The sequence below is a fragment of the Natrix helvetica genome (genome assembly GCF_964273705.1).
Source record: "Natrix helvetica genome assembly, chromosome: 1".
NCBI classification, from domain to species: domain Eukaryota; kingdom Metazoa; phylum Chordata; class Lepidosauria; order Squamata; family Natricidae; genus Natrix; species Natrix helvetica.
The window spans coordinates 354,758,757-354,783,524 of NC_138548.1; the positions used below are offsets into that span (position 1 = coordinate 354,758,757).

The 24,768-nt window shown below is 45.8% G+C and overlaps 2 protein-coding genes across 5 annotated transcripts in view; both read right to left on the reverse strand.

Moving 5' to 3' along the window:
• The window catches only part of LOC309384261 (uncharacterized protein), a 38,555-nt gene that overhangs the window by 5,238 nt on the left and 8,549 nt on the right, over positions 1-24,768 (reverse strand). Inside the window, exon 1 of one of the 4 annotated variants that reach the window (XM_081937532.1) lies at positions 10,250-10,293. The exons of 1 other annotated variant lie outside the window; for it this stretch is intronic. The gene's annotated coding sequence lies outside the window, so the exon portion shown is untranslated. Of the gene's footprint in view, positions 1-9,952; positions 9,973-10,052; positions 10,134-10,249; positions 10,294-24,768 lie in introns of those variants that run through there. 2 more of the 4 variants (XM_081937533.1, XM_081937535.1) reach the window with 2 other exon arrangements.
• LOC309381939 (uncharacterized protein) overlaps positions 15,193-24,768 on the reverse strand; it is a gene marked incomplete at its 3' end in the record, with an annotated part of 62,584 nt that continues 53,008 nt past the window's right edge. Inside the window, exons 3-4 of the mRNA XM_081933281.1 lie at positions 20,272-21,657; positions 15,193-15,278 (exon numbers count right to left, since the gene is read on the reverse strand). Coding sequence (XP_081789407.1) covers positions 15,193-15,278; positions 20,272-21,394 — 1,209 coding nt within the window. The 5' untranslated portion in view covers positions 21,395-21,657. The remainder of the gene's footprint in view (positions 15,279-20,271; positions 21,658-24,768) is intronic.

A 24,768-nucleotide genomic window follows, 5' to 3' on the forward strand; every position in this document is an offset into this window, starting at 1 on the left:
ATTATTCACAAGTGGGAAACATTCCAGACAGTTACCAATCTTCCCAGGAGTGACATCTAACAAAATTCAGCCCAAGGCCAGATGATGCAATGGCCATAATGCAAAGTGACACGTTTGACAAAAACGAAACACAGCATATCAGCCCAAGCATCTGAAACAAACTGTCAAGCAGAGTGATGGAGGCGTTATGATTTGGGCTTGTTTTGCAGTCACAATACCAGGACATCTCGCACTCTTTGAGTCGACCATGAACTCCTCTGTATACTAAAGTATTATAGAATCAAAAGTGAGGCCTTCTGTCCAATAGCTAAAGCTTGGCTGACATAGGATTATGGAACAGGACAATGGTCGCACAACAGATCAGGAAATCTACAACAGAACGTCTGGAAAAGAAAATAATCAAGGTGTTGCAATGGCCGTCAAACTCCAGCCCTCAACCCGATTGATGGGACCTCAAGAAAGTTGTGCATAAAAAAACACCCACAAACCTCAATGAACTGAAGCAATGTTGTAAAAAAGATGGGCCAAGATTCCTCCACAATGCTGCAAGGGACTGATAAAGTGACACACAAAACAATTACTTCTAGTTGTTGCTGCTAAGGGTGGCTCTACATATTATTCAATCAAAGATTTTTCATACATGACTTCTCCATTTTGGCTTTCTTTTTATAAAATAAATGATAACCTGATGTAATATGTCATGTGTTGTTGTCCATCTGTGGTTGTATTTACCTACTTTTAAGAACTTCTAAGTCCAAATGATTTCTATTATGTCCTGATAAGTAAAATCATAAAAGTCAAGGAGAGTGTACATCCTTTTTCACCTTACTGCATATGTGGAAGTCCTGGGGATAGATTATACGTTTGGAAATATGTACATTCAGAGAGAAATAAAAACACACACCTACAATATGGAGGTAATCCATGTCTTTCAAGGCTGAAAAATATCTCATAGAAGTTGTTGGGAGTATACTCCTAGTGTTGGGTAGGCAATATATATATCTATATACAATAACAAATGGTCGTTGTCACTTTAAATGGGTGAATGTACTTACCAGCTGTAATTAACTTTACAATAAGAGGGAGTCAGGAGTGCTCACACTCTCTCTCTGCGTGTCATATGCTTGATAACTACTTGCTCGCTTGATGACTGGAACGTGAACTGCCACTGTAAGCCATTGTTTGTTCTTTGAATTGTATTTGGACATATATCTACTATCACTGCTTGTGAAGCAATTATTAGTAGTAAAGCTACTTGTTTTTACTAGCAGTGTCTGAAACTCTATTCGTGTTTTTTTTTCTAATAGCAACGTTCTTTCTCCCTAGCTGTACATTCCGCTGCACTATTTTGTGTCTCCCAACGGAGATACCCCTATCAGAAGTCAAACCTTCTATGTGCTAATGTTAATCAAGAATCTGATCAATTTGATTATTGCTCATATGTTGAGATGGCAAGGTTGAAGTTTAGGCCTCAAGAGGCATCTGAGGCCATGAAAAATGTCACAGGAAACAACTAGGTTAGGCATGTGACCAAAACCACAGAAGACATGCTCAACTACTTCTATGATTTCTTTAATTTCTATATTTCTATAACATATTTGTCATGTGCCTGCTGCCTCATATCTCTAGCACTATCCTTCGTAAGGGCCGCTGGAGTCTGAGTTCTCCTAAACCTCTTTGTATGGTGGCCAGTTCACCCTGGTCCCAGTCTGATGCACCTCTATTTGCCAGGGTCATGTGATGAGGTGGTGGTCAGCCCACATAAGCCCCTGCTCTCCTATTCCCTTGTTTCCCTCAGGTTTGGCCCACCTAAGCCTCTGCTCTCCTATCCCCTTGTCTCCCTCAGGTTTGGCCCACAGAAGCCTCTGCTCTCCTATCCCCTTGTCTCCCTCAGGTTTGGCCCACATAAGCCTCTGCTCTCCTATCCCCTTGTCTGCCTCAGATTTGGCCCACAGAAGCCTCTGCTCTACTATCCCCTTGTCTGCCTCAGGTTTGGCCCACAGAAGCCTCTGCTCTACTATTCCCTTGTCTCCCTCAGGTTTGGCCAACATAAGCCTCTGCTCTCCTATCCCCTTGTCTCCCTCAGGTTTGGCCCACATAAGCCTCTGCTCTCCTATCCCCTTGTCTGCCTCAGATTTGGCCCACAGAAGCCTCTGCTCTCCTATCCCCTTGTCTGCCTCAGGTTTGGCCCACCTAAGCCTCTGCTCTCCTATCCCCTTGTCTCCCTCAGGTTTGGCCCACATAAGCCTCTGCTCTCCTATTCTCTTATCTGCCTCAGGTTTGGCCCACAGAAGCCTCTGCTCTCCTATTCCCTTGTTTGCCTCAGGTTTGGCCCACAGAAGCCTCTGCTCTCCTATACTCTTCTCTGCCTCAGGTTTGGCCCACAGAAGCCTCTGTTCTCCTATCCCCTTGTCTCCCTCAGGTTTGGCCAACATAAGCCTCTGCTCTCCTATCCCCTTGTCTCCCTCAGGTTTGGCCCACAGAAGCCTCTGTTCTCCTATCCCCTTGTCTGCCTCAGGTTTGGCCCACATAAGCCTCTGCTCTCCTATCCCCTTGTCTGCCTCAGATTTGGCCCACAGAAGCCCCTGCTCTCCTATTCCCTTGTTTCCCTCAGGTTTGGCCCACAGAAGCCTCTGTTCTCCTATCCCCTTGTCTGCCTCAGGTTTGGCCCACAGAAGCCCCTGCTCTCCTATTCCCTTGTTTCCCTCAGGTTTGGCCCACATAAGCCTCTGCTCTCCTATCCCCTTGTCTCCCTCAGGTTTGGCCCACAGAAGCCTCTGCTCTGCTATCCCCTTGTCTCCCTCAGGTTTGGCCCACATAAGCCTCTGCTCTCCTATCCCCTTGTCTGCCTCAGATTTGGCCCACAGAAGCTCTGTTCTCCTATCCCCTTGTCTCCCTCAGGTTTAGCCCACAGAAGCCTCTGTTCTCCTATCCCCTTGTCTGCCTCAGGTTTGGCCCACAGAAGCCTCTGCTCTCCTATCCCCTTGTCCGCCTCAGATTTGGCCCACAGAAGCCTCTGCTCTCCTATCCCCTTGTTTGCCTCAGGTTTGCCACACAGAAGCCTCTGCTCTCCTATCCCCTTGTCTGCCTCAGGTTTGGCCCACAGAAGCCCCTGCTCTCCTATTCCCTTGTTTCCCTCAGGTTTGGCCCACATAAGCCTCTGCTCTCCTATCCCCTTGTCTCCCTCAGGTTTGGCCCACAGAAGCCTCTGCTCTGCTATCCCCTTGTCTCCCTCAGGTTTGGCCCACATAAGCCTCTGTTCTCCTATCCCCTTGTCTGCCTCAGATTTGGCCCACAGAAGCTCTGTTCTCCTATCCCCTTGTCTCCCTCAGGTTTAGCCCACAGAAGCCTCTGTTCTCCTATCCCCTTGTCTGTCTCAGGTTTGGCCCACAGAAGCCTCTGCTCTCCTATCCCCTTGTCCGCCTCAGATTTGGCCCACAGAAGCCTCTGCTCTCCTATCCCCTTGTCTGCCTCAGGTTTGCCACACAGAAGCCTCTGCTCTCCTATCCCCTTGTCTCCCTCAGGTTTGGCCCACATAAGCCTCTGCTCTCCTATCCCCTTGTCTCCCTCAGGTTTGGCCCACATAAGCCTCTGCTCTCCTATTCTCTTCTCTGCCTCAGGTTTGGCCCACAGAAGCCTCTGCTCTCCTATTCCCTTGTTTGCCTCAGGTTTGGCCCACAGAAGCCTCTGCTCTCCTATTCTCTTCTCTGCCTCAGGTTTGGCCCACAGAAGCCTCTGCTCTCCTATTCCCTTGTTTGCCTCAGGTTTGGCCCACAGAAGCCTCTGCTCTCCTATACTCTTCTCTGCCTCAGGTTTGGCCCACAGAAGCCTCTGCTCTACTATTCCCTTGTCTCCCTCAGATTTGGCCCACAGAAGCTCTGTTCTCCTATCCCCTTGTCTCCCTCAGGTTTAGCCCACAGAAGCCTCTGTTCTCCTATCCCCTTGTCTGCCTCAGGTTTGGCCCACAGAAGCCTCTGCTCTCCTATCCCCTTGTCCGCCTCAGATTTGGCCCACAGAAGCCTCTGCTCTCCTATCCCCTTGTTTGCCTCAGGTTTGCCACACAGAAGCCTCTGCTCTCCTATCCCCTTGTCTGCCTCAGGTTTGGCCCACAGAAGCCCCTGCTCTCCTATTCCCTTGTTTCCCTCAGGTTTGGCCCACATAAGCCTCTGCTCTCCTATCCCCTTGTCTCCCTCAGGTTTGGCCCACAGAAGCCTCTGCTCTGCTATCCCCTTGTCTCCCTCAGGTTTGGCCCACATAAGCCTCTGCTCTCCTATCCCCTTGTCTGCCTCAGATTTGGCCCACAGAAGCTCTGTTCTCCTATCCCCTTGTCTCCCTCAGGTTTAGCCCACAGAAGCCTCTGTTCTCCTATCCCCTTGTCTGTCTCAGGTTTGGCCCACAGAAGCCTCTGCTCTCCTATCCCCTTGTCCGCCTCAGATTTGGCCCACAGAAGCCTCTGCTCTCCTATCCCCTTGTCTGCCTCAGGTTTGCCACACAGAAGCCTCTGCTCTCCTATCCCCTTGTCTCCCTCAGGTTTGGCCCACATAAGCCTCTGCTCTCCTATCCCCTTGTCTCCCTCAGGTTTGGCCCACATAAGCCTCTGCTCTCCTATTCTCTTCTCTGCCTCAGGTTTGGCCCACAGAAGCCTCTGCTCTCCTATTCCCTTGTTTGCCTCAGGTTTGGCCCACAGAAGCCTCTGCTCTCCTATTCTCTTCTCTGCCTCAGGTTTGGCCCACAGAAGCCTCTGCTCTCCTATTCCCTTGTTTGCCTCAGGTTTGGCCCACAGAAGCCTCTGCTCTCCTATACTCTTCTCTGCCTCAGGTTTGGCCCACAGAAGCCTCTGCTCTACTATTCCCTTGTCTCCCTCAGGTTTGGCCCACATAAGCCTCTGTTCTCCTATCCCCTTGTCTCCCTCAGGTTTGGCCAACATAAGCCTCTGCTCTCCTATTCTCTTCTCTGCCTCAGGTTTGGCCCACAGAAGCCTCTGCTCTCCTATTCCCTTGTTTGCCTCAGGTTTGGCCCACAGAAGCCTCTGCTCTCCTATACTCTTCTCTGCCTCAGGTTTGGCCCACAGAAGCCTCTGCTCTACTATTCCCTTGTCTCCCTCAGGTTTGGCCAACATAAGCCTCTGCTCTCCTATCCCCTTGTCTCCCTCAGGTTTGGCCCACAGAAGCCTCTGTTCTCCTATCCCCTTGTCTGCCTCAGGTTTGGCCAACATAAGCCTCTGCTCTCCTATCCCCTTGTCTGTCTCAGGTTTGCCACACAGAAGCCTCTGCTCTGCTATCCCCTTGTCTGCCTCAGGTTTGGCCCACAGAAGCCTCTGTTCTCCTATCCCCTTGTCTCCCTCAGGTTTGGCCCACAGAAGCCTCTGCTCTCCTATTCCCTTGTTTGCCTCAGGTTTGGCCCACAGAAGCCTCTGCTCTACTATTCCCTTGTCTCCCTCAGGTTTGGCCAACATAAGCCTCTGCTCTCCTATTCTCTTCCTCAGGTTTGGCCCACAGAAGCCTCTGCTCTCCTATTCCCTTGTTTGCCTCAGGTTTGGCCCACATAAGCCTCTGCTCTCCTATTCTCTTATCTGCCTCAGGTTTGGCCCACAGAAGCCTCTGCTCTCCTATTCCCTTGTTTGCCTCAGGTTTGGCCCACAGAAGCCTCTGCTCTCCTATACTCTTCTCTGCCTCAGGTTTGGCCCACAGAAGCCTCTGTTCTCCTATCCCCTTGTCTCCCTCAGGTTTGGCCAACATAAGCCTCTGCTCTCCTATCCCCTTGTCTCCCTCAGGTTTGGCCCACAGAAGCCTCTGTTCTCCTATCCCCTTGTCTGCCTCAGGTTTGGCCCACATAAGCCTCTGCTCTCCTATCCCCTTGTCTGCCTCAGATTTGGCCCACAGAAGCCCCTGCTCTCCTATTCCCTTGTTTCCCTCAGGTTTGGCCCACAGAAGCCTCTGTTCTCCTATCCCCTTGTCTGCCTCAGGTTTGGCCCACAGAAGCCCCTGCTCTCCTATTCCCTTGTTTCCCTCAGGTTTGGCCCACATAAGCCCCTGCTCTCCTATCCCCTTGTCTCCCTCAGGTTTGGCCCACAGAAGCCTCTGCTCTGCTATCCCCTTGTCTCCCTCAGGTTTGGCCCACATAAGCCTCTGCTCTCCTATCCCCTTGTCTGCCTCAGATTTGGCCCACAGAAGCTCTGTTCTCCTATCCCCTTGTCTCCCTCAGGTTTAGCCCACAGAAGCCTCTGTTCTCCTATCCCCTTGTCTGCCTCAGGTTTGGCCCACAGAAGCCTCTGCTCTCCTATCCCCTTGTCCGCCTCAGATTTGGCCCACAGAAGCCTCTGCTCTCCTATCCCCTTGTCTGCCTCAGGTTTGCCACACAGAAGCCTCTGCTCTCCTATCCCCTTGTCTCCCTCAGGTTTGGCCCACATAAGCCTCTGCTCTCCTATCCCCTTGTCTCCCTCAGGTTTGGCCCACATAAGCCTCTGCTCTCCTATTCTCTTCTCTGCCTCAGGTTTGGCCCACAGAAGCCTCTGCTCTCCTATTCCCTTGTTTGCCTCAGGTTTGGCCCACAGAAGCCTCTGCTCTCCTATTCTCTTCTCTGCCTCAGGTTTGGCCCACAGAAGCCTCTGCTCTCCTATTCCCTTGTTTGCCTCAGGTTTGGCCCACAGAAGCCTCTGCTCTCCTATACTCTTCTCTGCCTCAGGTTTGGCCCACAGAAGCCTCTGCTCTACTATTCCCTTGTCTCCCTCAGGTTTGGCCAACATAAGCCTCTGTTCTCCTATCCCCTTGTCTCCCTCAGGTTTGGCCAACATAAGCCTCTGCTCTCCTATTCTCTTCTCTGCCTCAGGTTTGGCCCACAGAAGCCTCTGCTCTCCTATTCCCTTGTTTGCCTCAGGTTTGGCCCACAGAAGCCTCTGCTCTCCTATACTCTTCTCTGCCTCAGGTTTGGCCCACAGAAGCCTCTGCTCTACTATTCCCTTGTCTCCCTCAGGTTTGGCCAACATAAGCCTCTGTTCTCCTATCCCCTTGTCTCCCTCAGGTTTGGCCAACATAAGCCTCTGCTCTCCTATCCCCTTGTCTCCCTCAGGTTTGGCCCACAGAAGCCTCTGTTCTCCTATCCCCTTGTCTGCCTCAGGTTTGGCCAACATAAGCCTCTGCTCTCCTATCCCCTTGTCTCCCTCAGGTTTGGCCCACAGAAGCCTCTGTTCTCCTATCCCCTTGTCTGCCTCAGGTTTGCCCCACAGAAGCCTCTGTTCTCCTATCCCCTTGTCTGTCTCAGGTTTGCCACACAGAAGCCTCTGCTCTGCTATCCCCTTGTCTGCCTCAGGTTTGGCCCACAGAAGCCTCTGTTCTCCTATCCCCTTGTCTCCCTCAGGTTTGGCCCACAGAAGCCTCTGCTCTCCTATTCTCTTCTCTGCCTCAGGTTTGGCCCACAGAAGCCTCTGCTCTCCTATTCCCTTGTCTCCCTCAGGTTTGGCCAACATAAGCCTCTGCTCTCCTATTCTCTTCTCTGCCTCAGGTTTGGCCCACAGAAGCCTCTGCTCTCCTATTCCCTTGTTTGCCTCAGGTTTGGCCCACATAAGCCTCTGCTCTCCTATTCTCTTATCTGCCTCAGGTTTGGCCCACAGAAGCCTCTGCTCTCCTATTCCCTTGTTTGCCTCAGGTTTGGCCCACAGAAGCCTCTGCTCTCCTATACTCTTCTCTGCCTCAGGTTTGGCCCACAGAAGCCTCTGTTCTCCTATCCCCTTGTCTCCCTCAGGTTTGGCCAACATAAGCCTCTGCTCTCCTATCCCCTTGTCTCCCTCAGGTTTGGCCCACAGAAGCCTCTGTTCTCCTATCCCCTTGTCTGCCTCAGGTTTGGCCCACATAAGCCTCTGCTCTCCTATCCCCTTGTCTGCCTCAGATTTGGCCCACAGAAGCCCCTGCTCTCCTATTCCCTTGTTTCCCTCAGGTTTGGCCCACAGAAGCCTCTGTTCTCCTATCCCCTTGTCTGCCTCAGGTTTGGCCCACAGAAGCCCCTGCTCTCCTATTCCCTTGTTTCCCTCAGGTTTGGCCCACATAAGCCCCTGCTCTCCTATCCCCTTGTCTCCCTCAGGTTTGGCCCACAGAAGCCTCTGCTCTGCTATCCCCTTGTCTCCCTCAGGTTTGGCCCACATAAGCCTCTGCTCTCCTATCCCCTTGTCTGCCTCAGATTTGGCCCACAGAAGCTCTGTTCTCCTATCCCCTTGTCTCCCTCAGGTTTAGCCCACAGAAGCCTCTGTTCTCCTATCCCCTTGTCTGCCTCAGGTTTGGCCCACAGAAGCCTCTGCTCTCCTATCCCCTTGTCCGCCTCAGATTTGGCCCACAGAAGCCTCTGCTCTCCTATCCCCTTGTCTGCCTCAGGTTTGCCACACAGAAGCCTCTGCTCTCCTATCCCCTTGTCTCCCTCAGGTTTGGCCCACATAAGCCTCTGCTCTCCTATCCCCTTGTCTCCCTCAGGTTTGGCCCACATAAGCCTCTGCTCTCCTATTCTCTTCTCTGCCTCAGGTTTGGCCCACAGAAGCCTCTGCTCTCCTATTCCCTTGTTTGCCTCAGGTTTGGCCCACAGAAGCCTCTGCTCTCCTATTCTCTTCTCTGCCTCAGGTTTGGCCCACAGAAGCCTCTGCTCTCCTATTCCCTTGTTTGCCTCAGGTTTGGCCCACAGAAGCCTCTGCTCTCCTATACTCTTCTCTGCCTCAGGTTTGGCCCACAGAAGCCTCTGCTCTACTATTCCCTTGTCTCCCTCAGGTTTGGCCAACATAAGCCTCTGTTCTCCTATCCCCTTGTCTCCCTCAGGTTTGGCCAACATAAGCCTCTGCTCTCCTATTCTCTTCTCTGCCTCAGGTTTGGCCCACAGAAGCCTCTGCTCTCCTATTCCCTTGTTTGCCTCAGGTTTGGCCCACAGAAGCCTCTGCTCTCCTATACTCTTCTCTGCCTCAGGTTTGGCCCACAGAAGCCTCTGCTCTACTATTCCCTTGTCTCCCTCAGGTTTGGCCAACATAAGCCTCTGTTCTCCTATCCCCTTGTCTCCCTCAGGTTTGGCCAACATAAGCCTCTGCTCTCCTATCCCCTTGTCTCCCTCAGGTTTGGCCCACAGAAGCCTCTGTTCTCCTATCCCCTTGTCTGCCTCAGGTTTGGCCAACATAAGCCTCTGCTCTCCTATCCCCTTGTCTCCCTCAGGTTTGGCCCACAGAAGCCTCTGTTCTCCTATCCCCTTGTCTGCCTCAGGTTTGCCCCACAGAAGCCTCTGTTCTCCTATCCCCTTGTCTGTCTCAGGTTTGCCACACAGAAGCCTCTGCTCTGCTATCCCCTTGTCTGCCTCAGGTTTGGCCCACAGAAGCCTCTGTTCTCCTATCCCCTTGTCTCCCTCAGGTTTGGCCCACAGAAGCCTCTGCTCTCCTATTCTCTTCTCTGCCTCAGGTTTGGCCCACAGAAGCCTCTGCTCTCCTATTCCCTTGTCTGCCTCAGGTTTGGCCCACAGAAGCCTCTGCTCTCCTATTCCCTTATCTCCCTGAGTTTGAGCTCCTGCTACATATGTCCTGAAGCGGAAGCAAAGAAATGCATAAATATCTGTGTTGCACTATGCTCAGGGTTCTTTCCTTCTTAGGAGGATGAATAAAAGCATAGGCTTATAAACAGCCACACACTTGGATTCTGCCTTGTATTTCACTGAGCCACACCTGTCATTCACAGCTATGTCATGGTAAGGTTGGTGGCAAATACATTTTATAAATAAATGAATAAATAAACTTGAAAAGTCAAAACATTCAATAGCTATTTTTTAAAAAGTGCTGGGTGAAGCACAGCTGAGCCGGGTTAATACACAGATAGGGGAACCAATAGGAAACACGTTGCTTGTTAGCTAGACATGGAAGTAAAACAAAACAGCCCAGAAAAATTTCATAAGAGAATAATTGAGTTGGGAAGGACCTTGGTGGTCTTCTAGTCCGTACCCTGTTCAGGCATGAGCCCCTATTCCAATCTCCTCTTAAAACCCTCCAGTGATGGGAGCACCCACAACCTCTGGAGGGAAGCCATTCCCAAAGAATCCACCTTCACTTGGAAGAGACTTTTCCAATCTTCCCACCAGAAGGAAAATTGCAGCCACCAGTTTCACAGCCTGCAGCACCAGTGGGATTAAATTTGGGGACGGAAGGAACCTGCAGCAGCAGCAGCAGCAGCAGCTGAGATGCTTCAGCCCAGTTGCTTCTCTGCTTCCAGGACTCTCCTCCCACCTGCCCTCAACTCACCTTCCAGCTGCTGCCTCGACCCTGGGAAGAGCAGAAGAGCCGCTCTTGACACCACCTTCCTCCCATGAGTCATCCGGAAGAGGAAGTTTCTCTACACTTCTCCTCTCCTCCCATCCTTTCTAGCAATGCAGTGTTCTTTCTGGCTTTCTAGGCACAGATGTTGCTTGATCGCCATCTAGCGACTTGAAGTGGAGAAATATGCTTGTTTAGGCTCCACCAAGTCGTTTGGAACAGGGGTCTCCAACCATGGCATCTTTTAAGAATTGTGGACTTCAACTCCCAGAATTCCTTTGTTTTACTGATTTGCTGGCTGAGGAATTATGGGAGTTGAAGTCCACAAGTCTTAAAGTTGCCAAGATTGGAAACCCTTAGCTTGGAAGATATTTTCAGTAATATATGGCAGCAGGTCCTTTTTGACTCCTAGCAACCAAGCTTTGCAACTGAGCCAATGAAATAGCGAAATTTGACACTACATAGCTCTGTTTTTGGTGTCTTTGGGTCAGTCCTGATGCCTGGCCTTGCAGTTTCCTTGGCAAGAGTTTTTGGAAGGGGTTTTCCCCGTTTCAAGCTTCCTAAGCTTGAGAGGACTAGCCAAAGTTGCACAGATGGTTTTGCCCTTCAGGTGGGACTGGAACTGAGTGTTTCTTTGTCTCTAACCTGGTGCCTTCACCACTACACCAAACTGGATCTTCTTCCTCCCCACAAAATCTACCCATTGACCTGTTACTGCTGCTCCAATATCATATTAAAGGATGCAGCTTTCAAGATCAATCAATTAATCAGAATAGATCTGGAAGGGGCCTTGGAGGTCTTGACTCCAACCCCTGATCAAGCAGGAGACCCTAAGTTGCTTCTCTCTATCATTAGTTTCCATCCATTGTTCCTTGTCTTGCCTCCTGGTGCTTTGGAAAATAAATTGACCCTCTTTTCCTTATGGCAGCCACTCAAATATTGGAATACTGCTATCATGTCTCCCCTTGTTCTTCTTTTCATTAGACTAGGCATATCCAATTCCTGTAACCGTTCTTCCGGTGTTTTAGACTCCAGCCCCCTAGTCATCTTTCTTGCTCTTCTCTGCACACTTTCCAGAGTCAGATGGTTTTTCTTGTCTAAGTGTAAAATTTTACACTGCTTACCTCCCTCCATGTGAGTGTAGTTCCACCGAGGAGGACTACATGTTGAGTACCATTTGGCAGCTAGTTAGGGAGAACGGCATAACGTTCAAATGCAATGGTCAAACAATACATCTGTTATGTGGATTACCAACAGAACAATTGATCAGACCTGCTACTCTTTGCCGAAGTGGCGTATAACAATGCTGTCCACTGCAGCACTGGATTAACTCCTTTCCAAATTACCAGTGGCATGGAATTTGTCCCCATGCCTGAGCTGCCCAGAGAGCACCCCTCCTCAATGTCTTTGACTGACTGGATGGACTCTCTCAAAAAGAGGTGGGAGAATACCAAGAAAGCCCTGGTAGACGCAGCGTAAGAATATAAAAAACAAGCAGACAAGCACTCGCTACCACCCCACCTTCCGTGTGCAAGAAAAAGATTTTCTATCGACCAATTAACCCAGTGATAGTGCAGCTCTGCCTTCCCTGAATTCTAGGGAAAATACACCCAGTTTTCCATTGTAGCTTGTTGAAACCTGTGATTGGGTATAGTTTGAGACCTCAGACCCAACCACGCCCTCCTCCTGTAGTAGTACAAGGAGAGACACTTTACGAAGTGAAAAAAATACTAGACTCCAGCCTAGAAAAAAATACTAGACCCCAGTCTAGAGAATAGGATTGGGAGGGGGGGGGAAGACGCCTGATAGCAGTCTTCCATTTTTTGAGGGGCTGCCACACAGAAGAGGGAGTCAACCTGTTCTCCAAAGCAGGATAAGAAACAATGGGTGGAAACTAATCAAGGAGAGAAACAACCTAGAACTAAGGAGAAACTTCCTAATGGTGAGGACAATTAATCAGTGGAACAGAAATTGCCTCCAGAGGTTGTGGGTGCTCCATTACTGGAGACTTTCAAGAAGAGACCGGAGAGCCTAGAATTGTCTGAAATTGTATAGGATTGCTCCTGGTTGAGCGGGGTTGGACTAGAAGACCTCCAAGGTCTCTTCCAGCTCTATTCTGATTGAGTAATTGAGGTCTCTGGCTGCTGCTATGTTGCTCCTTCCCTTCCTAGAATCTTGATCGTTTGCTGCTTCATACAGACGTTCGTTGGCTATCAAAAGGCAACGGTGTGAGACGCTTTTACAATCTTTTTGACACAGTTGTGGAGTTTTTTGAAGACAAGAATGCTTTGCTCAGTGGTGAACTCAAAGAGATCAGGCATGGCATTGCTTATTTATCAGAACTATTTGCAAAGTTCAATGAATGGGAACGTTTAACATGAGTTTTCAATAGCCTGTGCCAATATGACATGTCCAATAAAACTATTCTTTGAGGATTCTACTTCCCTCGGAGTTTTGTTCGTTCTGGGTATGTTACTTGGAACCCTGACAGTTTATTTGACATGATCTGTTTTTGATCAACCCATGTAGGCTACTGATTATAACTTTGTTTGCCTCTCCCTGCAAGAGGATCTCCACAGCATAACCTGGAAAAGGAACGAGAGGGGCCAGAAACTGGGCTACCACACCCCTTTTCCGTCTTCTATCTAGGCACAAAAGGAAAGTTCTGTGTTTAACCCCTTCGCTGAAGTCCCTGCAGGAAGGGCTGCAATTGGGGACTGCCAGGCAATGCCACATCCTCCAGCCGGAGCCCCCAGAGAGGCTCACCCTTATTACCCTCAAGAAAAGCCAAGGGATGAAAAGCAAGCACCCAGATTTTTAAAATATAGAGACTGAAAACCACTGCGCTAGTAAAAGAAACTTGCATGCGCTAATCCACAGCAACAATAGGTGAAAATTAGGAATGCATTGATGTTGAAGAGGGGCAAGGCAGACCTGCAGATTCATTGGACTACAAGGCCACCCATTCAATTCTTGGGTGGAGATGCTGCCATTTCCTCAATATCTAACCTTATACAGTATGTCAGGAGTCTGGTAGAGCCTTTTCTAACACATTGTGTCAAAAGGTGCAGCTCCTGCAAGCCTTTTCACAAAATCCCTTAGCCTGCAAAGGAGCAATTCGATGCTTTCTGATTTTTGGCCACCATAGACTCACAGGGTCTCTTCACAATCGTACAGAGATAACCTTGTTCAGAATAGAAGGATCCATTTCCTAGCTTTCTTCTGTTTTAAGGGTTTTCATTTTTCAACATGTGGGGCTCAAAGAACAAACCAATTCCCCCATTTTACTGGTAGAATTATGCATCTCTAAAGATATTTGTAAGTCCTAGAGAGAGATAATAGGTATACGCATATATGTGGGTCGTGTTGGAAGAAAAATCTGGTCCAGTTCCAAGGCGGGAGAAGGACGCTGGAAATAAAATGGAGGCCGATTGAAAAAAAAATCTGTTTATTGTTGAGCAGAACCAACAACAGCATGTGGTTCTGGGAAAGCTGACAAAATTGCTGATTGTGTTCATGTGACTTTGAAGTATGAACTGTTCTAGGATTGTGCAATGAAGGGCGTTTGTGTCTTTTGCTTTTTCAATAGTGGTGGGTTAATCCTATTATGTCCCAAAAGGTCATGTCCTGTCCTTAGAATTTGGGTGGGGGAATGCAAAGTTTAATCCCACCACTTGGAGTTGAAGGTGTTTTCTTTGTGAATAGACTGGCCTGGATTTCTTAACGGGCACAAAATATTCATCTCTAAAGACTTCAGGCATCTGCTGGAAGGTTTTGGGGCTGCTTTCTGCCTTTGTTAAGATTTTTTCCCCCATTTATCCTCTGGGGAAATATAATATTCTGCCTCTTTCTAATATCCCCCAAATATTTCATTCTTGGGAGGGGGTGTTTGTGATTATTTCTTACTGCAGAGTGTTTGCAGTATGACTATTATTTTGAGACAACCCAGGAGCAAAATACAGTATACAGAGGTTTTGTCTTTCAAACAGTGGTTTATATCTAAGACTTCTATATACATACATACACGTGTTGGGCAAATACCAGGCAAGCAATCAATCTTCAACTCTACACGGAGAACTACAATGGAGATAGAAAAACGAAGAGGCACGAGGAGAGAGATGCGCCCTCACATGGCCTCCCCACAAAGACAATCTCCCAAAGTGACAGTAACCCAGCTGACTCACTCTTTCAGCATCTCGGTGTACAGCTGGTCAGCTATTAAATCTTCCATTACCCTGACACATTCACACTTTTTGATCTATTTTTAGAGCAAGGGCGGGGAGGGGTGTTAATTGATGAAATGATCCCAAGAGCATTGGCAAGATTAAAGGACCGGGTTTGCCCATGAAAGTTGACTGGAGGCTTTCAAGAAGAGACAGGACAGCCTCTTGTCTGAAATGGTATTGGGTCTCCTGCCTTGAGCAGGAAGGGTTGGAATAGAAGTCCTCTAAGGTCCCTTCCAACTCTGATGCTTTATGTAAATATAGGTAGTCCTCGACTTACTACAATTGAGCCCAAAATTTCACTGTTGCTAAGTGAGACATCTGCTGTGAGTTTTGCTTCATTTGATGACTTTTCTTGCCAGAGTTGTTTAATAAATCATTGCAGTTGTTAGTCACATGGTTGTTAAACAAATCTGTCTTCCCTGTTGACGTTGCAGGTCAGAAGGTCACAAAAAGAGAATCACATGACTCCATCATAAATATGGGTGTTTTCCCAAGCATGGGGATGCTGCAATGGTCATATGAAAAACAGTCATCATTTTTTTCAGTGTTGTTGCGCTGTGGTCATTAAGTGAATCACCATGTTCTGTTTAGTGCAGTGGTGGGCAACCTTTTTTTTCAACTGAGCCAAATCTCGCCAAAACCACGATTGAAATTTATTTTGAGAGCCACATTTTTAAAACCGAAAATACATAGGATGGTACACTGTTATTTATCTGTGGATGACGCACTGGTATTTATCTGTGGATGACGCACTGTTATGGGGGATCTGTGGATGACGCACTGGTATTTATCTGTGGATGACGCATATATGGCATCTTACATCTAGAAAGAGTGCAGAGAAGAGCAACAAAGATGATTAGGGGACTGGAGACTAAAACATATGAAGAACGGTTGCAGGAACTGGGTATGTTTAGCTTAAGAGAAAGAAGGACTAGGGGAGACATGATAGCATTATTCCAATATCTCAGAGGTTGCCACAAAGAAGAGGGAGTCAAACTATTCTCCAAAGCACCTGAGGGTAGAACAAGAAGCAATGGGTGGAAACTAATCAAGGAGAGAAGCAACTTAGAACTGAGGAGAAATTTCCTGACAGTGAGAACAATTAATCAGTGGAACAGCTTGCCTCCAGAAGTTGTGAATGCCCCAACACTGGAAGTCTTTAAGAAGATGTTGGATAGCTATTTGTCTGAAATGGTATAGGGTTTCCTGCCTAGGCAGGCGGTTGGACTAGAAGACCTCCAAGGTCCCTTCCAACTCTGCTATTGTATTGTATTGTATGTGTGTGTAAATAGTATTATAAAATTAGTGGGGCTCATCATGGATATTTTAAGCAGGGTTCTCCACCTTGATGGATACACCCAAACAGTAGGCAAGAAGTAAAAGTAATAAAACAGGCATGCACACATTGCACTGGCTCTGCAGTCAAGTTGAATAAAAGTAAAAAAGGACAACATAAAATGAAATAAAAATCAAGATACAACTAAAAAAGTACATATAAAAGTATGTGAAAACACACTCAAATAATCCTCACTGGTACTGTTATATATTGACCTCAGAACCTGGCCACTAACTTATTTTGCTGGCTCCTAGATTACGATATTCCGCAATTTTATGTCCACACACCCCTTTTCACATCAACCCTTTTTATGTCAATCCCACAATGTCACATTTCTCCCCTCATGTCACATTTCTGCCCCTCCATGTCACATTCCCCCCCCCCTCCATGATGGCCATGGAAATGGAAAAGAAGGAAAAAGGAAAGGAAATGGGAAAGTAGAAAGGTAAGGATGAAGAAGGGAGGGAAAGGGAAGGTAAAAGAAAAAAGAAGGGAAAAGAGAAACAAAAGGAAAAGAGAAAGGAAAGGAGAAAGGAAAGGAAATGGCAAAGAAGGAAAGGAAAGGAAAGGAAAAAGGAAAGGAAATGGGAAAGAAGAAAGGAAAGTAAAAGAGAAAGGAAAAAGGAAAGGAAATGGCAAAGAAGGAAAGGAAAAAGGAAAGGAAAGGAAAAGAGAAAGGAAAGGAAATGGAAAAGAAGTAAAGGAAAAGAGAAAGGAAAAAGGAAAGGAAAGGAAAAGAGAAAGGAAAGGCGAAAGGAAAGGAAAAGAGAAAGGAAAGGAAAAGAGAAAGGAAAGGAGAAAGGAAGAAAATGGAAAAGAAGGAAAGGAAAAAGGAAAGGAAATGGAAAAGAAGGAAAGGAAAAAGGAAAGGAAAGGAGAAATGAAAGGAAAAAAATGAAAAGGAAAGGAAGATAGAAGAAGGACAGAAAGGGAAAAGAAAGAGTGGAAAGAATTGGTACTGCTCAAAAGTCCAGTCTCAAGATCCCGTGGACCCCTTTGGCTCAGACAGTCCAATTCCACGTTGGTTCCCTCTCTCCCCAAAGCGAAGGGATCGCAGAAAGATTGCCCAGTCCAGAACGGGCTTCAGATGATGCAATGCCTTAGAAACCCCGGATATGCAGAGAAAAGCAGGCTACAACCAGCGAATCATGTTTTCCCAGGAACCAATGAAGCCCCATAGGACCAATGGGAATTCTCCATTCTGCAACGTCATTGGTATCCGGGCAGAATCTTCCTTGATTTCACCAATCATGGAAGAGAGAGTTTGGTGCAGACAGAGAGAAGGGAGGGAGGGGGGATATTTTCACTCACATTTTAAAACTTCTGCGCGGCGTTTCCTTGTTATCTGCGCAGCTTAGAGGGAACATTGGCAGCCACCCGAGGAGGGAGGGGAGCGGGCCCGGCACACAGAAGAGCCGCATTAAAGTGTGTAAAGAGCTGCATGTGGCTCGCGAGCTGCGGCTTGCCGACCACTGGTTTAGTGCAATGTACCATGAGTGTGATTTGCAACTTCCTGTCAATTTTGTTTGTGGGAAGCCAATTGTGGAGGTTCCCAATGGCGATTCCATGACTGTGGGACACAGCAACTATCGTAATTACAAGCCATGGCCATCCGCAAATAACCACAACTTTGAGCAACATTTGTAAGTCAACTTTTCCAGTGTAATTTTGAAGGTTGAGTAGTAAGTGGTAAGCAAGGATGGTTTATAAAATGGTTTGTTACCTCAAGCAGCCATAAGAAGGAGCCAGAATGGCTGTTAGCTCTCTATTTGTTAGACGCTGATCGGTGTATTGTGAGGTACTGTGGTTTGCTATTGCTAGCTATATTTTGTGTGCTAGACTGACCATTTTGATAACTGAATTACTGAACCGTGTATGACTTGGACTGTTAACCGGACTCTGAATACCTCTATATTTCTACATAGTAAACTACTATATTTTTATACTATTCAGTGTCTCTGTATGCTGGTTTGTGCGTATACTTCCATACCACTCACATTATGCTTCTCTGGATACTTGCTCTCCTAACGGAGAGCTTACTTACTTAACAACCTTCATGTTTCAAAGGCCATAAGAAGCAATTAGATTGAAACATATCAGTTGCTACATATTCCTTCTCTCCCCAGATTACATTCCATTGGTGGTATATGCTTTAAAACGGGTTCTCAATGGGACTCTTTTGCCACTGCTGTCTTCTGTGATTTTTTTTTTACCAAGCAAACACAGGATTTCCTAGTGGTGCACAATCCATTTATTATCCTGGCAGAACTGTTCTTAACTTAGGATATTTTTTTTAATAATAGCTCTTTTTGGGATGCTCTAATTACATAGCTTTAGCATTTAAAGTAACAGATACATTTGTTACAATCATGGCTTACATACATTGCCAAGCCAAGCCTAGGGTTACATCCCTAACAAAGGTCACCTGCAGGTCAGAACAGCCTTTACATCTGAAATTATACACTGCTTTTTTCACTGCCCCAAATTCCCCCAATATTTGCTATTCACGTGCTTTCTTCCACTTGCGTGCCTCAGGCTTGACACAATCTGAGCAGACATGCTTGGTGCACTGAATTTCTGGGACTGTTAGGAAAAGAATGTTAAACTCCCTCTACTTCCCTTCTCCTCTCGCTTTCTCCTTATATGGAGAACCACAATCTCTTAACAATAATCTATCATCTACCATCACAAAAATGCAAAGAACACTCCCCAAAATATTTACATAATTACCCAATTTCTACAAAAATAAGTATCCAGCAACTTCTTATGCTGAAGGTCAGATAGCCATTATCAAAGTAATATGTTCCAACTTTTTCTTTCCTCTTCCCCATCTAATCCCATTACATATTTGCCTTAAAAAATCAGACAAATTCTATTTAATTTAATCAATTTAAACAGTCAATTTCTCAGCTGGACTTACAATGGACAAATTCAATTCTTCTCTACACTTATCACTTTGGGCATCATGTGGATTTTCCTATGTGCAATAAGGGTGGAATGTTTCCTGAAGCGCCGTCCGCACTCGGGGCACTAAAATGGTTTCTCCCCTGTGTGCATAAGCACATGATTTAGAAGGTTAACCCTACTACTGAGTTCTTTCCCACAGTATGGACACTTGTATGGTTTCTCCCCTGTGTGAGTCCTCTGGTGTTGAATCAGTGTGGAATTCTGATTGAAACTTATCTCACAATCAGGACATTCAAAGGGTTTCTCTCCTGTGTGAATCCTCTGGTGTTTAACAAGACTGGAATTCTGACTGAAACATTTCTCACAATAGGGACATTCAAAGGGTTTCTCTCCTGTGTGAGTCCTCTGGTGTTGAAACAGGCTGGAATGCTGAGAGAAACATTTCCCACAATCAGGACATTCAAAGGGTTTCTCTCCTGAGTGAATCCTCAGGTGGCCAATGAGATTGGAATTCTGACTGAAACTTTTCCCACAGTCAGGACATTCAAAGGGCTTCTCTCCTGTGTGAGTCCTCTGGTGTTGAATCAGTGTGGAATTCTGAGTGAAACTTTTCCCACAGTCAGGACATTCAAAGGGTTTCTCTCCTGTGTGAGTCCTCTGGTGTTCTACGAGGTTGGAATTGTGACTGAAACCTTTCCCACAGATAGGACATTCAAATGGTTTCTCTCCTGTGTGAGTTCTCTGGTGTTGAATCAGTGTGGAATTGTGACCGAAACATTTCCCACAATCAGGACATTTAAAGGTGTTCTCTTCTGTGTGAGTCCTCTGGTGTTGAATCAGTGTGGAATTCTGACAGAAACATTTCCCACAATCAGGACATTTAAAAGGGTTCTCTCCTGCGTGAGTCCTCTGGTGTTGAATCAGTGTGGAATTCTGACCGAAACATTTCCCACAATCAGGACATTCAAAGGGTTTCTCTCCTGTGTGAGTCCTCTGGTGTCGAACCAGGCTGGAATTCTGATTGAAACCTATCCCACAATCAGGACATTCAAAGGGTTTCTCTCCTGTGTGAATCCTCTGGTGTTTAACCAGACTGGAATTCTGACTAAAACCTCTCCCACAGTCAGGACATTTAAAGGGTTTCACTCCTGTGTGAATCCTTCTATGTTGAAGCAGACTGGAATTATAATTGAAACTTTTCCCACAATCAGGACATTCAAAGGGTTTCTCTCCTGTGTGAGTCCTCTGGTGTTGAAACAGGCTCGAATGCTGAGCGAAATATTTCCCACAATCAGGACATTCAAAGGGTTTCTCTCCTGTGTGAGTCCTCTGGTGTTGAATCAGTGTGGAATTCTGACCGAAACATTTGCCACAATCAGGACATTCAAAGGGTTTCTCTCCTGTGTGAATCCTCTGGTGTTTAACCAGACTGGAATTCTGATTAAAACTTCTTCCACACTGAGGACATTTAAAGGGTTTCACTCCTGTGTGAATCCTTCTATGTTGAAGCAGTCTGGAATTATAATTGAAACTTTTCCCACAATCAGGACATTCAAAGGGTTTCTCTCCCGTGTGAGTCCTCTGGTGTTGAAACAGGCTCGAATGCTGAGCGAAACATTTCCCACAATAAGGACATTCAAAGGGTTTCTCTCCTGTGTGAGTCCTCTGGTGTGTCACCAGACTGGAATTCTGACTGTAACTTTTCCCACAGTCAGGACATTCAAAGGGTTTCTCTCCTGTGTGAGTCCTCTGGTGTTGAAACAGGCTCGAATACTGAGCGAAACATTTCCCACAATCAGGACATTCAAAGGGTTTCTCTCCTGTGTGAGTCCTCTGGTGTGTCACCAGATGGGAATTCTGACTGTAACTTTTCCCACAGTCAGGACATTCAAAGGGTTTCTCTCCTGTGTGAGTCCTCTGGTGTTTAACCAGACTGGAATTCTGACTGAAACTTTTCCCACAGTCAGGACATTCAAAGGGTTTCTCTCCTGTGTGAGTCCTCTGGTGTTTAACCAGACTGGAATTATGACTGAAACTTTTCCCACAGTCAGGACATTTAAAGGGTTTCACTCCTGTGTGAATCCTCCTATGTTGAATCAGACTGGAATTATAATTGAAACTTTTCCCACAGTCAAGACATTTAAAGGGTTTCACTGCTGTGTGAATCCTCTGGTGTTGAATCAGGCTGGAATTCTGATTGAAACGTTTCTCACAATCAGGGCATTCAAATGGTTTTTCTCCTGTGTGAATCCTCTGGTGGCCAATGAGGTTGGAATTCTGACTGAAACTTTTCCCACAGTCAGGACATTTAAAGGGTTTCTCTCCTGTGTGAATCCTCTGATGTTGAATCAGTGTGGAATTCTGACTGAAACATTTCCCACAGATAGGACATTTAAAGGGTTTCTCTCCTGTGTGAGTCCTCTGGTGTCGAACTAGGGTGAAATTCTGACTGAAACTTTTCCCACAGATAGGGCATTTAAAGGGTTTCTCTCCTGTGTGAGTCCTCTGGTGTTTCACCAGGCTGGAATTGTTACTGAAACCTTTCCCACAGATAGGACATTCAAAGGGTTTCTCATTGATGTGAGCCCATGTTGCATTGCTCGCTAAAGCATTTACTGCACTGGGAGCACTTGTAGGGAATCTTTCCTGTGTGGGTCCTTCCATGGAACACAATGGAGTTGTTCTGACTAAAGATTTTGCTAGATTCAAAGTATTTGTATGGCATTTCTCCAGTCTGGATCCTCTCAGGCATAATCAGCTGTGATTTGCAAGATGTGTATTTGCCACAACAGGAATGTCCATGGAGCTTTTTCACAACTTATATTCTTGAGGAGGTCAAAAATATGGATGGTACCTTGCTTAGTTGTGCTTTGATTCAAGCTGCTTTCTTCCTCCCAGAGTGAGGCCTGCAACACTGTCTGCCCTATCTCATTTCTCTCTCACTTGCCGAGAAAGGTGAAGAATTGTGTGGCTGTAATGGAAATGGAAAATATTTTGATTTCTGGACTGACTTGCTTTGCTGTTATCCTCAGTTGTCCAGAGTGCTCTTATTGCCTTCCTCTTTTGTCTATAAGATTAAAACAAAAGCATATTTAATGTTCCATAAAATGGTTTCAGATGATGAAAAAAAAAAGGTTTACGTTACAGTGAATAAGCAAACATGCTCCAATAAGGTTTATGAGTTGACATCTATATTTATTATGATTCATTTAACACATGGAAGACTACCTAGATCAGCAGTCACCAACCGGTTGTCCGTGGACCACTAGTGATCAATGGGAAAATTTTGGTGACCTGCAGAAAAGATATTGGCATTTTTTAATATTGCACTAAATACTATTTATCTTTTTTTAAAAATCATATTACTGGTCTGCGGGATTTAAAATTATGAATTTATCCCTGGTCCCTGAGGTCCGAAAAGTTGGTGACTTAGATCCAAGTTTGAATATCCATTCAGTGATGAAATTCACTTGTTGACTGGGTTAACCACAAATTCTTAGTAGTGCAAAGGGTTGTTTTCAAATACAGTCAAGTGAAAAAGAAAGTACATCCTCTTTCATTTCTATGGTTATACTTATCAGGTTATCATAAATATCATTGCAACAGAACAGAAGAATATAACAGAATTGGAAAGGATCTTGCAGGTCTTCTATTATTATTATTTTTTCAATATTATTAACAAACATATAAAATACACACACACAAAACTTAGACGTACAACACATTTATACAATGCAATACAAACAGGAGCTTCCTGTTCTTTCTAATAGCAGTTATCAATCGATAGCGCTCACCATTCAATTGTATTTCATTTGAGTTTCACCATTCTTAACTTTCTTATTTTACTCATAACTATTATTTTTGAGTTTTGTTACATTCCTTCATTGATTCTTGTTTCTTTCCTCCATCCACCTATACCATTTATCCCATATCTGGTAGAATTCTGATTCTTCTTTTCCCTGAATTTCTTTAGTTAGTTTGTCCATTTCAGCACAGTCCATAACCTTTCTTATTATTTCATCTTTACTTGGAGTTAGTTTGTTTTTCCATTTCTGGGCAAAAGCAATCCTTGCCGCCGTAATTATATGTAGTATTTTTTTTTATTGTAAATTTTTTATTGGTTTTTTACAAATGTTTTAGGGAAAAAGGTAAATAGGTATAGAAAATTTTGACAGCTACATCACGCGGGAGGTAGAAATCCCCCCGAATCTCACAACTTTAACAAAAAAGAAGAGAAAAAACATCAAAATTTGAATAAACAATGGTAGCTTTTTGTTTTTACATTCACTCATCAATATATTCAATCATCTTTTGTATCACTTCCAAAAGTTACATTATAACAACAATTGCAATAATGTTTCAACTCATTTTTGTGATCTGAGTCTTCTAAGTGTTGCATCCTCCCCCCTGTCTGCTGGCAGAGCCACGGCCCCTCCCTCCTTCACATCTTGTGTACTATCCCGTTTGATCTAGGAGGGCACTATTTTTTTTAATGAAGGCCTCTGTCTCCGCAACTGTATTAATTCTAATTCTACTGCCCTCCCAGAAAATCAGCATTCCTTCTGGCAACAACCATTTAAACCAGATTCCATTGTTATATAATTTCTTTGCTAAAGAGGAGTATTTCTTCCTCTTATCTCTTATCTCTTACTTTCTTTGGAATCTGTTTAAGAATAGTTATTTCTTTGTCTTTATATTTTAGTGGTCCCACCCTTTGAGCTACTAAGACCTCATCTCTTGTGGTCTTTCTAAGAAATTTAACATGTACTTCCCTTGGCACGTTGTGTGTTCTAGCATATGCTGAATTAATCCCACCATAGCTGTCTCTTTTAATATATTCTGCTAAAATTGTGGTCATAATCTCCTTGAGATCTTCATTCTCTGTTTCTGGCAAGTTTTGAAATCTAAGAAAAAAAGACATTCTCTCAAATTCCACCTTTATCATATGGTTTTCAAATTCTACATTCCCCTTCTGGATTGTCTTAACCTCTTCCCTCAACCCAGTCGCGCCCTCCTCCAGCACCCCTATTCTCTGTTTATTTTGTGTTGTTTGTTGTTGCGTTTCTCTGAGCTGATCACTTAAGTCTGCCAATTGTTTTTTCAGTTCGTCCTGTCCCTTTAAGAGAGTTTGAAACATTTGATCAACAGATAGTTCCTTTGAGCTTTCTTCAGTCGCTTTAGGTTGTAAAAATGAAGCCAATGGTGTCTTTTGAGTAACCGGGCTGGACGTAGAAGATGTTGGGGCCGAAGACGGCTTACCAGGTGGTAATTTTTTAGGACCCATATTAGGTTCAGAGATAGCTATAAGTCTGCACAAAGAAATTGCGTCTGTGGAAAGACATAACCGGGAGAAGTCACAAGGCAAGCAAGTCCAGAGGAGAGCGTAGGTCTCTATACAGCTCCAAGCCAGGTGATATAAATCAATGTTCCAAATCCAAGGGAAATACGTGCAAGGAGAGGCTCCTGGAGATCTCTAGGGTGTGATATAGTACAAAGCCAGAAATTCTTTCAAAAGGGAAATTTCATTCATAAGTGTAAGAAGAAGGAGGAAGTTGGCCATCTTGGCTCCGCCTTCACAGGAGATCAGAAAGCAACGTCCAAAGTTTCCATAAAGTAGTTTAAAAGAATCAACTCAGCAATCCTCCTTTGCAATTGTAGCAAGAAGTCATCCTCCCATTGCTTAAAGGAAGAGAAAGTAACTTTTAACTCTCTCTCTCTCTCTCTTCCGAGAGAGAGAGATTTTCCAATTGCCGCTTTTCCGAGGGGGGGTTGAAACCTCCCCCCTCCAGTCTTAACACTTCAAAAGATTGAAACCAGAGTTTAAAAGAGGCTGCTGTTCATCAATTAAGTAGTTAAAAAGGAGATTGAGGGAAGCTTCCCACCTCACTGCATTTCAGCTGTAACATCCGATTAGTTGTTTCCTTCCAGGCTCTGCTCGGCGAAGGCGCGCTGTTGCGTACCCCCCACATTCCCCGGCTCCTGGGGCGAAGCTGGAGACCCCCCTGCAGCTGCCGCCGATTCAGGGGGTCCCAACAAGC